A 15,670-nucleotide genomic window follows, 5' to 3' on the forward strand; every position below is an offset into this window, starting at 1 on the left:
AGGGTAATGTGTAAGATTTTAGGTGTATGTGTGTGGATTGCTGTTTGTTTGGTGTGCTTGTGTTGTGTGTATGTGTTTTGGAACAGCGATTTTTTTCCAAGGGAAAAAAAAAATCACTGTTCTGACAGTTCGAAATTGTAAGCTTTCACTTACATAGGGTCGATTAATCACTGTTCGCTTTTTTAAGCAGTCAGTGATGTAATATAGACCCGAATTATAAACACAAAGTCTATAGATAGAATTGTGCATACACAGAATTACAAAATGATTCTAAATAGTCTTGTACTGACAGAATTTTGTGTCCAGTATACTTAAAGTAGGATTTTAAAAATGGTATTCTGAAACAGGAATCTAAGCAGAGGATTCTAAACACAGAATTCTCAATGCAGAATACCAAACACTGAATTGTACTGACAAAGTCCTATGGATTTAAATATACAGATAAAATTATAAATACAAAATTCTACAGAAAAAATTCCAGATGGATTTTCAATATTTACTAGCTGATAGACAATTGTTCTGGCTGATAAAGTAAAAATACTAATGGACATGGTTACTAATGTATGCCTCTACTATACTGGTTAATAGCAGCAAATGTACAATAGATAGGCTGGCAGATCATGAACTCTTACCTGGTTTTCATACTATGCCAAGAAGAGACAGGCAGTTTTAAGGATGCATCATCTTAGTGCACCCTGGACAAGAGAAGTAAATCACAGATCCGGAATTTGTGTAAAATGTTATTTATCAAAATAAACTGAAGCACACATATTCCGTAGTACTGCAGAAGTGCTACAGGGTACTGCCTGTAATGTCAATAAAGTTAACCATACCTCTTTGCCACAAATACCACTACTATCAAGCATACCACATTAGCACAATTTTGTTAAGTGGTTGTTTTATGTTAGCCTAAATTAATTGTATAAACCAATAGATTACACTGACCGCAATACTGTGAAGAGGTTGATTTATACCTTGAAGTAATTAGTTTTACGTTTTTATGTTACTTTAAAATTAATACAGTACGCAACTGAACTAAGCAGCCTACAGCATTGAGAAGAGGTTAGATATTGCAAATTGTTGGTAATACTAATAATGGACCAAAGTAACAATGAAAGCACATGCATTAAGTTAAACAACATAGATATATCTAAGCTGTGGGTGTACACTACTGAATTTTAGTTTGGTAAACTTTATTTGGACATGATTTTACTGTGTCTACACCATCCCAACCAAGATTCCTAGGCCTACAATAGCCAAACACTATATTTTAACTATTGTTCTTCTACATATACCATCCAGTTCTCTGTCTATATATAAAGCATGCTCTGCTTCATTATTGTCCTCATATGTAACACTGGCTATATAGACAAGTAAAGCAGGTCACGCACACAGCATCAACAGATGGTGGGCAACTATAGGTAGTGCAAAGCATCTGAGCTATAAGACTACTCCGTATGTGTTCACTTTTCTAACAGCCATTAAGTATTGGCTGTTATTTGAGATAAACAAATAATAAACAGAAGGTTAGTTCTACTGCTGCAGATTAGCAATCAAATTTTTGCTAAGAGTATCTTTGTAGTAGTGTAGTAGCTTACCCAGGATTAGCCCAGAAAATAATTCTTGTAATCATAGCGCTCAACTGTCCTTATTTTTGCAGACTGTTCAGATTTTTTGCTCATAAAATTTATGGTTTTCTGAAAAATCATTGAGGACTGAAATCACAAAATAATGACAGACATTTGAGATTCAGACTTCAAATTCTTCAGAAAATGCATGCCAGTGCAAAACTTATTATTCTAGCAATTTTCTAAGTTTATAAGACCAATAGTTAAAAATTTGTCCCTATTTTGGGGCCTTTGTCACCCCATTATTTTGCCTTTGTTCATACTTCTTGTGCTAAGAAGTTGAGAGGTATGTTTGTAATACCAAGACAAAGCATGACAAATGGTTGTGTCATTCTATTTAGCTTGTTAATTCTGTGCTTCTGTTGATTTGCTAAGCTGCCGTCTCTTATCACCTTCCTGGAAATAATTAACAAAAAAACACTGAAGGCAGAATAAGAAGGCACCTGCAAATATTATATCATAAGAGATGAATTTTTTGTAACCCATCTCCAGGCTACATACTCTACTGGTCTTTACTTTCTAATCCTCTCTGCAAATCATCATTATATTCACTCTCTTATTCCTTTATTCCAGAGTCTGAATTAGAGCTTCCTCCCAATTTCAACAAAAGATGCTCAGGAAACATGCCTTTAAGACATCAGATTGTACTTAAATGCTTGGGGGTGGGGGTTGTTGGAGTTGTCTACTATTACACTGCTAATGTCAGAAAACATGACTGTCTACCCAATGCATCTTACTGCATAGGTGTTATTATATAAAATTATAATCAACTCTTATCTCCTCCAAAAAGGTGTTGTTTATCTCATGCACATGAATACTAACTAGTGAGAAGTATAGTGAAGTTGGATAAAAAAGACTAACCCCCTTATTTATTTCTTAGTTCTAGTAGTCCCTCTAACAGATTTATACTGGGGACTAAAGCATACTAAAGACCATAATGTGCGACTCATACAGGCACTACAAATGCTCATAGGCACTCTTCCTGATCAAACCATGTTGACATAGTTCAGGATACCTTCCTGAAAGTAAAAAATAGTATCCAGGAAACATGCTAAATAGTGCTGTTTAGCTGGCAGACTATTTTATTAGAGGGTAAGCCCAGCCATATAGATCGTTTTTGAAATGCACATTTTCTTGTGAGGTGTAACCTTCTCTGTTTACCCTCACTAAAGCTTGGGCTCACTCTACTCTCCTATCCTACCCCCAGCTCTTACCCACCCCCATGTCATCTACATTTATACTATCTGCAGCTACAACCCTAGACAGACATCTGCCAAACTTTCCTTGCTCCCCTCCCTCCTCAAGTTGAACCCAGTCACGATATATTACCACTACGTCCTGCAAACACTCTCCTCACCTACCATAGTATATGCCCAACCATATTTATTGTTTTTGAAATGCACATCTTCTTGCAAGGTATAACCCATTCTGTTCACTGTCTCTAAAGCTTGGGCACACTTCGCTCCCCCATCCTACCCCCAACTCTTACTCACACACCCCACATCATCTACATTCGCACTATACCTTCATCGGAATAGGTTCATAGGTAAATATTAAGCTATCAGTCTGCAGACTATTACACACATAGCCATTAACCAGAGGTCAGAATCAAATCCTGTACCTTTTATCTGTGAGGTAAAGACTTTAACAATTATGCCAACCACCCATACCCAATAAATATTATCTGTAGCCACAACCCTAGATAGACATCTAACAAACTTTCCTTGTTCTCCCTACTTCCCCAAGTGGTAACCAATTACCTTCATTTCCCCCAAACACTCTCCTCACCTCCCACAGTAAAAAAAGTGTATTTAGCAATTAACCACCTACAGGTAATCTTCAGTATTACTCACCACAGTCAATTGTTCCCTCTACAAGCATACATCTCCTCTTACCTCTTATAGCCATTTACAATTTACACTGAACCCAATTTCCTAAAATTCATCTCTCTTCACAACATTAAAAAACACCACATATACCTACCCACAGCACCACACCATCTCAAACAACCAACCATAATATGGTCTACTCAACCTGCTTTACCCCAAAACTCAGTTGTCACACAACTTGCATCTTATCAAATAAAATTATACCCAAACCACTTATTATCACCAACTCCTAACATTACACACTAGACTCTCAACCACTCAGTCAACATTTCTCCCTCCCTCTCTCTACACCTCCTCTCACACAGACCTCCATAAAAATCCCTAATCACTATAACATATATAATAAAAAAATCCTCAAAAAACAAAAGACTGAACAGAAATAGCTAACTTTCCATCTCTTAACCTGTGGACTAAAATTCCAGCCCCATAACCACCACGCATCTACAAACCAGTCAGGCCACTAATATCATCTCTCATGTCCACAGTCCCAGCAGTAACCCCAGGCAAAGTCTCTACCAAATAAATGTACATAGCATCTTCAACAAATTCACTAAATTACATGCATGCATATATGCAGCAGCAATCCCCTAACACCCTAGTCCTTAGAAATAAAACTGGTTAAAACCATCAATAAAAGATGAATAGATCAATATAGCCTGTCACCTGGCTACAACATACACAGGCAAGACAGAAGGAAAAAAGGAGGTGGATCAGCTGTAGTATACAGAAATAATTTTGCACTCTCAAAATTCCACATAAGTCTGCCAACTTTCAACAATGCAGAGCTGCAAGCTACATCATTATAAATTAATCTCCATAAGTCCATAATCACTCTTGGACTTTATATCTCATCTGGCAATAATATAACTACTGTAGAAGATATCCTATTCTGGCTATGTTAATACATGCTGTAGAAGACTATCATAATGGGTGACATAAACTTTGATTGGCTGACCCTAACAAGAAATAATCAATTCTATTTGACTATATGGATTCAAAAAGCTACTTAACAGCCCAATTAGATATAATAAAACAACAGACAGAATCTCAACGTTTAGACTGGACACGCACAACTTTGCTGAGGACTATAGCCTCACAGGGGACTCCAGCAAACTCTATAAGCGATCATCTTCCCTTATTTGTTATTAGAGAGTCTAAGTATATCCAACAAAGCCACTAATACAGAAATCTCTCCAATTTCAACAAAATACTTTCAGTAATACCCTACAATCTTGTAATTGAAACATACTAAATACACTACCACAGGACAAGCCATCCTCCACTTCAATACTATAATCCTAAAAATCCTAAAGTAACATGCTCCAATTAGATCCAAAAGAGTAAAAATTAAGCAAGCCCCACGGCTAAGTAAAAACCAAATTAATCAGGAAAACTAGGGGCAAAGCCTGAAAAAATGGTTATACAACAAAACACCAGAAAACCTCCAACAAAAGTAATATCTGAGAAACCTAGCCAAGAATCTCATCAAAAAGGACAAAAAATGTTATGCCAGCTCACAAACACATACAAACAAAACTCCAAACTCTTCTGGCAAACAATGAATAAACTATTAAGCCCAAGCAAAATTACCTGGCCCACCTCAGTGTTTTCCACATCCAGTGAAACTATAGCTACCCAAGTCAATCAGCACTTCAGCAATGCAGTAACCTCTCTTATAAATGACCCACAAAATAACCTGCCACATGACTCACAAAAATGGTCACCACAAAACTCACTCTGATGTCAGTCTCAGCAATCCACCTTCTCCCTGTCCCCATCCCAACATCCTTCCTCTAGAAATATCTAAATCAACTAGAACCAGCAACCTTTGCATCAGATCAACTTCCCACAGAATACCATAAGATAGCAGTTGATGCAATCACCTATCCCATATTTATACTGTCTAACTGCACCATTTCTAAAAGCTAAATCCCAGAATTATAGAAAAAGTGTTCTGTCATACCCATATATAAAAAAGGCCCATCAACAGATCTCACAAATTCCTGGCCTTTTGCCAGTTGATCCCCATTACCCCAAAATTCAAAAACATGCATACATAAACAACTCATGGCTTGCTTCACAGAAAGCAATATGTTCACCTCATCTCAACGTGGTTTCCATATAATCATAGCACCATTTCAAACCTAATGACCTTTACAGAAACTATGAACCAAAACAGATATCCTGGCCAACTTGTCTCTGCACTGTTTCATGATCTCTCGAAGGCCTTTGATACCATTTGCCATGAAAAACTATTGTCAAGATGTATCCAGCTACCCTAAGTCAGCCCACAATCAATTGTTCTCACGACTACCTATCTAATAGGCAACAGGCCATACAATGGATGGGTTATTCCTCCTTCCTATCTGTATGCACTGTAGTCCCATGAGGCTCTATAATGGGCCTCTTCTAATTCAAAGTTTTCAACAACCTGCATACAGCTACCTCCTATGTCTCAATCATTCAATATGCAGATGACTCCACAATAATTTGCATCACAAAATCCTTAACCTGTCTTTAAGAGGTCAACCAAAATTATTTTCTGTTCATTGAATCATGACTAGATGGTTGTAACCTCCTTTTATATTAAAAAAACTATTTATGCTGATCACTTCTAAGCAGTTAATCCCTCAATTCTCAATAACTTCAATAACTTCAAAACACACCTCTAAAATTAAACTAGTGTCCTACATCAAACTCCTAATTGTAAAAATAATAGACAGATAAAATTTGAACAATAAATCCTTCAAGCCATTAGAAAACATCAGAAACTAGGCTTACTGTACAGAATAAAAACTTATCTCACAATTGCAGCCCAGAAAGGCATATCAATAACCTACTACCAACTCTAATCTCAGCCTCCCTTATTTTCAGTAGTTAAATAAAAATGCAAAATTTTCCACTAATCATCCATAAAGAGCCTGCCATTGTTCAGCATTAAAACAAATTCAAATGCTAGAATTACCACACTCACTGATTCATATGCAATTAATAACAGTCCATAAGCTACTATACTCTGCAGACAAATCTCCAACCTATTTCACCCTATCCAATATTAACATACAAACAGAGAACTGCACTCCTTAGACAAAAACTCTACTTACCATATTCAAAAGCAATTATAAAGCAAGAAAAGCCCATTACTCCAGCTACATCTCAAAAATGGAATGCCCTGCCTCGCTATCTAAGGCTACTTAAAAAAAAAAAAAAAACAACCTTCAAACTTGAGCTAAGAAATCATCTAACTAAGAGCTAGCTCTGCTCATGCCTGTCCCCTGGGTAAAGCAATCACCACACTCCCCCACCCTTCCTCTACCTCTTCTTTATTCTTCTCTTATACCTAATCCTATACTAATAGATTGTTACCCACTCTACATAACCTTCTCTCATTCCCTCCTCTACTTCTCTGATCAACTCTACATACCTAATTGAACATATATGTTATACTTCTCCAAACTTAATATGCTTTTCTTTATACTTGTAGCGTGGGCAACATTTTAACTGTATCACAGGCATCTATCTAGAGTTCCACACACAGAATTGTAAACACAAAATTCTGACAAAGAAATTCTAAAGAATCTCACTGACAGAATTTTACTGCTAGGGTTCTGAGCACAGAGATATGAGTGTAGAAACAGAATTCTATAGTCAGAATTCTAAATATAGAATTTCACATATATAAATTTAACACAAAAATCTTTTGTCATAATTTCTCATACTAAAGTTTAGCGGTAGAAAGTGAAACACATAATTTTGCCTGTAATTTCAAAATGTACAGCCCTCCAAAAAGAAAAAAAATCTACAGATAGTATTCTATAGACATAATGCTAAACAATCAAGCAATAATGCCTGACAGGGTATGTTTGAATGAGTAATTAATACCCACCCAGGGGTGTTATGGCAGAGGGCCTCTACACCCCTGGAAGAGCATTAATTATACATTACCACACAATCTGGAGGGCATTATTGTGCTTAGAGAATTGGCTCTCTGTAAAATTGTTGCATTTTACTTATTTATATTTTTAATCACTATATTTTTTATATATATTTTTGATGTAAAATAGTTCCTCTACCTAATGTTTCAAAGTTGCTGTAGTATATGTAAAGGGTATTAGAGGAAGCAATTTACATCCAAAATACATCTTTTTTTTAAATATCTAGTTATTTGTTTTGTTTTTTGGTCCCTTACTGCCAAAATGGTTTCTTGCCAGTCATTGGAGATTTAAGACACTAAATAATGACATACATTTGACTTTCAGACTTTATTTCTTTCAGAAAATTCATGTTAACACAAATCCTGTTATTTAATTTACTTTTTAACTTTTTTAAGTAGGACATTTAAAATATGTTCCTATTTTTGAGCCTTTGATCCCCATTTATTTCATGCTTTATCCAGATTTCTTGAGCTAAGAGGTTGAGATATAGGCAAACCTCTTATCTGTTGCTGCCAGTGTTCCACTGATCTCACTGTCTCTCCCTCTCTTACACAAACACCACTCCCCACACACATGCACTTCAGAAAATGCATGCTAACACAAGTCCTATTATTAAAGCAACTTTGTGATTTTTTAACAGGAATACATTTCTGTTTTAAGCCTTTGTTTAGGTTTTATTCATTTAACTGGGTGTAAGAGGTGAAAGGTATATAACCCTTCTGAATGCTGCTGCTACCAGTGTTGGATCACTCAGTCTTCTCTCTCTCTCTCTCTCTCTCACTCATACCCAACTCTCTTTTATGCATGCAAGCATGCACTCACACACACACACACACACACACACACACACACACACACACACACACACACACACACACACACACAGATAGAAACATAAACACAGAAAAAGAAACACACATATATATACAACGTTATTGTTATATTTAGTTTTCATTCACAAAACAGTAAAAGTGCTGCTTCATGAGTGTAAAATAATGGCTCGATCGATCTCGCTTTCACTCACATGCATGCATAAACATACACACACAAACACATACATACAGACACATACATACACACACACACACACACACACACACACACACACACACACACACACACACACACACAATTTTTCTTTTAATTTTCAATTTTTTTTACATTTTATACTCGCTAAACAGCAGAAGCGCTGCTTAGTGAGCATAAAATAATGGAGGCCGTTATTTTTTTTTCTGTCCAAGCTCCATGGCAGCTTGTTATGCTGCCATGAAGTGGAAGACTCATTTTTCAGCTGGTATTACTTTTACATTAATATCCTGCTGGAGTACATTCATTCTCCAGTCAGGGTGCTGAGGTACAGTTCACCCATTTTGTAAATAAAGTATTATACAAACAGAGTTCTAAAGTGATGCAGTCTACAAGTAGAATTTTAAACAGATAACTCTACAAATAGAATTTTGACCACCAAATTCTATATGTAGAATTGTAAAGATCACATTCAGACAGAATTTCAAACCAAATTCTACCATCAGAATTCTGAACACAGAATTCTTCATATAGAATTATAAATTCAAAAATGTACAGATGGATAGAATTGTAAAAACAGGATTCTACAGATATAATACAAAAGAGAGAATTACACAGAAGAATTCTAAATTTAGAATTATACAGACAAAATGCAAATTGATTCTATGGGGAGAATAATAAGAAATTAGTTTTACAGACAAAATTCTAAATAGTAAATTCTAGAGAAAGACTTCTATTCACCATTCTGAGGAAATAATTCTAAACACAGATCTACCAATAACATTCTAGGCATGGAAAACTATTGATAGAATTCTAGACACAGACTTCTGTGGACAGAATTATAAGCATAAAAAATACAGACAGAATTTTACAGAGGGAAGATAAAAAGTAGAATTCTACTGGTAGATTTCAATTTAATTCTCTTCACAAAGGTCTAAACTTGAAATTCATAACACAGAATACTACACATAGAATTAGAGACACAAAGTTATGCAGATAGAATTGAAGACGGAATTCAACAGAATTCTCATAAAAAAATTTCAGTGTAGTCAAGACAGAATGCTTCTGCAAATTGAGTCTTAAACATAATTCTATAAACAATATTCTGAAAATAGTATTCAACAGATACAGTTTTAATCACAGAACTTTAATTGCAGAATTTTACAGAAAGAATTCTAAGTGCATAATTCTACAGAGATAACTCAAAACACAGAATTATACAATTAAAATTACAAACACAAAACTATAAAATACAATTCAGAACTCAGAAGTCCATTGATGGAATTCTATAGACAGAATTCTTCAAACAGAACTGTACAGCCTGAAATTCAGGTACAAAACTATACATAAATAAATAATTCTAAATTACAGAATTCAACAGACTGAATTCTAAGTACATAACTGCAGTAATAATTTTATATCTAGAATTCTACTGATAGGAATCCACAGAAATAATTCCATGGTTAGGATTATAAGGATGGATTATTCAGACAGGATTATCAGCAGAGAATGTTATACTTAGGATTCTAAATAAACAAACAATAAACAACTCAGCATATAAAATTCCAAGCAAAGAATTCTATTGATTAAGTAAGTTTGAAAGTAAATTAGTCTAACTAAAAAATTCTACTGATAGCTATATAAGCACAGAAGTTTAAGCACATCATTCCACAGAAAGCATTCTAAAATTACATTGATAAAATTCTACATAAAGAATTCTATAGATATGGCTTTTAACTCAGAATTCTTGACATATAATTTTGAAGATATAATTTTTCAGACAGATCCGCAAGCATAGAGTTATATAGATAGCATTATAAAAAATACAGCACTATAAAGCCAGAATTTTACAGCTATAATCTAAATATAGAATTATGCAGATAAAATTTTGAATATAGAGTTCTACATATTTAATTATATGGATATAATTATGAGCAATAAATTTGCAGACAAAATTTCTTTCTATGTGCAGAATCCTCAGCATAGAATTCCACAGAAAGAATTCATATCATGAAATCCTACAGATATAATTTTATAGACAAAAATTCTAAGCAAATAATTTTCAAATAAAAATCAAATAGAATTTTACAGATATTCTTAAACAGATAGCATTTTTAAAATGTAATAGTATGGAACAAGGTACATATAATGAATTCTACTGATAGAATTCTATGGATGAAATGTTAAATACCAAACTTCACATACAAAATTTTAAATGCAGAATTATATGGAAACACAAACTTCTAAACAAAGAACTCAGATGACAGATACTATTCAAATCAGAAGACAGATAAAATTTTAAATACAGAGCTATACAGAAATAACCCTTTTTTGCAGTCAAAATTATAAATATAAAATACTACAGAAATAATTCCTAATAGACAATTCTACCAATAGGATTTTACAGATACAGTTCTAAGGATATAATTTTCAGATTCATAAACAAAGAATTCTACAGGTAAAGCTCTAAAGACAGAATTATAAATACATTTTTTTACAAAAAATTCCAAACAAAGAATTCTACAGATAGAAATCTATGGAATTCCATACACAGAATGTTCATTGCAGAATTATTCAAATTTTATTCCAGACACAGAATTCTACAGATAGAATTTGAGACCTAGAGACCTACACATAGAAACGTGTAGATATAGTTCTAAGTACCTATAGCTAAACAAAGATTTGTGTAGACAAAATATCACAAATAGTATTCCATAGAAAAAAAATCTAAAGATGGAATTCTACAGCTAAATTTTAAACACAAAATTCTACAGATATAATTGCTATATAACTCTATGGACACACTTTTAAATGCAGCTTTCCACTAAATATTTTAACAGAGAATTCTAAATCTAGCATTGTTTCATATATGAGTCTCTGCTGTATCAATAATGTTCATCATGATGGGGTTTCAATTCAGTTCATCTTATCAGGAAACTCAACTCATGAAAAATAAGGTAAGTGTTTTATGGAGGGGGAAAGCCTTCATGTAGCCCTCATGCCTCCAAACACACACATACACACACACACACACACACACACACACACACATATATATATATATATATATATATATATATATATATATATATATATATATTTATGTATATACATATGGATCTAGGACATTTCACCGAATGCACATTTTACCGAAACTCATATCACCGAACACAAATAACTGAAAGCACAATTCACCGAAACACATTTCACCAAAAGTGGTATATGGCCTTGTCCCCACTGTAGTGTGACCCTGGAGTTGGTATATATAGTAGGGGGGTATGGGGGGCACATATTTAAAGTATATATCATGTTTGGATAAGAGTAACATATTACGATTGCAAGTATGCATGTATATAGTTTAACACATTTAAAATATGTGGGGGGCTACGCAAGACAAATGGACACAAAATATGTAAAACAGTAAATCTCTCCCTTTACCTAACCTTTACCCTAACCATAAACAGTGAGCTTTCACATGTAAACACCAACCACTATAACCTTTTCAAACATCCATCTTCCCAGACACACCTACTTAACAAACACTATACAAATGAGAATTCAGTCATGTGAGCATTCAGTCAAATACATTTTGGTATTTTGTGATTTCGGTGTTTTTTACACCCAAAAAACTTTTTAGTTAAATGTTCTTTTAATAATTTGAGTTGTAAATATATATAAAATGGAAGCATAACCTTTCATTGAAAAGACAATTAGTTGAAACTACAAAGATCAAAACCTAATTGCTGAGAACCAAAACATTTATCTACAAAAGACTAAAAAACACAATATTTTTTGCAGGATGGCAAGTACCCTTTGTGCCCCCCACCCCCTGCTAATTATATAGACTAATTCCAAGATCACACTACAGTGGGGAAAAGGGCATATTCCCTGATCCCCACTGTGCCACTCTTGTACTGGCTAAGCTGGTAAATTTTGATCAGCTGATATTCAGTCAGCTGAACTGGCTCCACCTGAAGCTGATGTGTTTCTGTTTCAATGGAAAGTTGTACACCCATATAAACATATATCTATATCTATCTCTGTATATCTATAGCTATCTATTTATCTATCTATATATACAGGAATCTATAGACACAGATAACTACATATGTAGACAGGTATAGATTATCTACATTTACATCTACATATATACATATGTGTCTCGGGACTTGGCAATGCGAGTCTTGAGATTTCAATAGGGAGACAGAATAACAATAGAAAATATGTACTCTCCCAAATAACCATAGAAAACATGCTCACATTTGCCTATTGTACATACAAAGGCTGTGAGTTTTAAATAAATAAATGCATTAATGACAAAGTGATTAACATTTCAGAACATTTTTGAATTTTCAGAGATGCAGTGATACAGCATTAAACTTTCTCAGCTGCCGACCCTTCTCAACCATGATTTAGGCCACAAGGGCAAGAGGAAATGTAAGATATGTGAGTTTGATTTTGTGTGTGTGTATATGTATGTGTGTGTGTGTTGAGGGGTATGTGGGGGGACAGAAGAGTAGGTTCATTGAAAGAAAACCACCTGCTTGGATTGCAGTTTACAGTCAGCTGGTCAGATTGACAACTTCTCTGCATGTATGCTTCATGGAGAGATTTCTTCTTGCCCCATGGTTTACCAGCAGTGTGAGAATTGGCTCTAGATGATGGTCACTGCTGATGTAATCCCAAAACTGATTATGTAGCAGTAGGCTCAGTCCCTTGAATAAGTGAAGTGGGGGAAGGAAGATTTGTTTCCTAAACAACTTTTCCAAATATCTTTCTTCACGTACAGTTCATTCAGTGAAATCTGTATTCATGCAGGTGCTATATTCTCAGGATAGTTTAAAGCAGCCAGTCAATCAATTTGTTTTTTTATTTGCCTGAAACAGGAATACCTAAAAAAACAAGCGGGCAAGGGAGAACATTCAAATTCCACACAGATGGTAAGCAGAAAGAAGGCCTGAGCCCCACTGAGCTCTGAGGCAGAAATGTTAAATAATGAATCACTGTATGGCTATTTTCACTTCTTCATGTCCACAAGACAGATTGTACCTTGGTTTGTATTAACATGCACTATGGTCATATGTGTAAACACCTAAGATGGTATAAAAATACCAAATACTAGTATTAAGAGCACAGTTAATGAAAAATTATATTAAGTTAAGAATGAGACAATATACACAGAAAAATGGTAGAGCAGTCATTTTAACACTGACTATTTTATATTAAACTTATCATAAAAAATGAATGAAAAAAATGCTTCCTGCATTCAATAAATAGTAAACAATTGATACTTTACTGTTGCCTGAGTAAGGTCGCTCCAGATGTTCCGTATCGTCTGAAGTTTTAAAATCTGTTGGTGAAACTGTAGTAGTTGCAGGCAAAGCTGTCGCAGCCTGTAATCGCTCATTCTGTATGTCCATCTCAATGGCAGGAACTGAATAATTAGCTCCTGGTGTTAAAGTCCCTTGTAATGCCATTTCTGTGGCACAAGGGCCCACGTAACAGCCTTGTACAGTGATTGGTTTAGGAAAATTTCTGCAGAACACTGGCTCTACCTGTTGTTTGGTTTTCCAATTCACACAAAAGTCCTGTCTGGTTTGAACTCCATTTCCACAAGAAGCTGAGCACTGGATAAGAGATAATAAGTTACTGTTTAGACGGAAGTTAGACTTTAATCTAAACACATATTATGTTGTATTATCATAGCAATTAACAGCTCTAGATTTTTAGAAAATGACACAGAGCAATTCAGATGAGACAAGCTGTTAGTTTCTCTTATTTTAAATCAAACTCTATAAGTTATTGATATACTCATTACTTTACTTTTGCAAACACAAGGATTATGTAAATAGAAAATAGCTTATATGGAATATAATTCATTTACTTAACTCAACAATTCCTTTCTCTTTACTGACTACAATTTTATTTTCTGGGTTGTCTGTTTAACACCTTGAAATATGCAAAGAAATCCTGTGACATGCATGGAAACCATATGTATAACATGGTAATTCTTCTATCTTTATATACGTTAGTCTTTCCTTTGCAAGTTTGATCAAGAATTAAAATGGAATAGCCTGATGTTAAAATACTACAAAAAATAAAATAAAATAAAATGAAGGTTGGGAAATCTGAAAAATTACAAAAAGTCAACAAATTGATATTAAGACTTTGGTTATACACATGTGCATTTATATACTAATATGCTAATATATACATAGTATAAACAGACACACACACACACACACACACACACACACACACACACACACACACGTGCGGTTTACATAGGCCGGTATTCAGTAATACATAATTTATTGCATAATAATATTTGCAGCAACACTGCTTAGTGCATTATGCTGGAGCAATCTTTCAGGCTGACATGAATTCCTTGGAGGAACTCAATTACATTTTGCACTTTCCTAAAAATACAGAAGCTACTGATTAAGGCCTAAGCATTTGTTAAGCTGGATTTGATCACCCCCAGAAGTGAAAATTAATAAATAAATAAATAAATAATTAAATAATGTGCATAAATAGTCATACTTTTTCATATCTGTGAAGAACAGCCTCACTAAATCAGAAATAAGATCTTTCTGTCTTCATTAAAGGCCAAGACTATTCAATATACTATATTAGTAAAAATGCCCCCAATTATGCCCCTTCCTATCAGAGGACTATCAACATTACACACCAGATGTTTTTCGCATATGCAGTTGACCCTAGAATCCTTTAATGTTAGTGTTAATGTTGCTAAACCCAGGATCACCTATGAGAAAAGCAGTACTGGCTTTCACAAATTGAATTATGGATACAATTAGAGCATTAGCTGAAATGATTAGCACAAGTTAGCAATGGTTGGTATATGAGCTTTACCTTGATTTATTTTTCTGAACTTTAAGCACTAAAGAACAGCTGTTTTGTGCAGTGATTTTTATGTTAATTTAGAAGGCACTGTGTGAATTATTTTTTTACTAGTAATAGTATCCCCCCTTCTATCATGCTACCAGACTTCTTATTCTGAAAAATATGATATTTTGGGGTTAAAGTATTCTGTATAACATCTTAATAGAATAAAATATCAAGTTCCAAAGGACAAACCACAAGATTCATTCTAAGATTAAGTGCTTTTGTTCCTTAATATATTCACCATAAAACTTCCTCAGAATCTTTTTATAAAATATTTCCATCCCAT

At 34.3% G+C, this 15,670-nt stretch overlaps 1 protein-coding gene across 1 annotated transcript in view; it reads right to left on the reverse strand.

The window, feature by feature from the left end:
* Positions 1-15,670, reverse strand: part of ADAMTS13 (ADAM metallopeptidase with thrombospondin type 1 motif 13) — a 1,149,238-nt gene that overhangs the window by 179,742 nt on the left and 953,826 nt on the right. The window contains exon 28 of the mRNA XM_044058222.1: positions 13,775-14,105. Within this exon, the coding sequence (XP_043914157.1) occupies positions 13,775-14,105 (331 nt within the window). The remainder of the gene's footprint in view (positions 1-13,774; positions 14,106-15,670) is intronic.

Source organism: Protopterus annectens, chromosome 16.part0, assembly GCF_019279795.1.
Source record: "Protopterus annectens isolate FY-2018-M chromosome 16.part0, PAN1.0, whole genome shotgun sequence".
Taxonomy (NCBI): Eukaryota; Metazoa; Chordata; order Ceratodontiformes; family Protopteridae; genus Protopterus; species Protopterus annectens.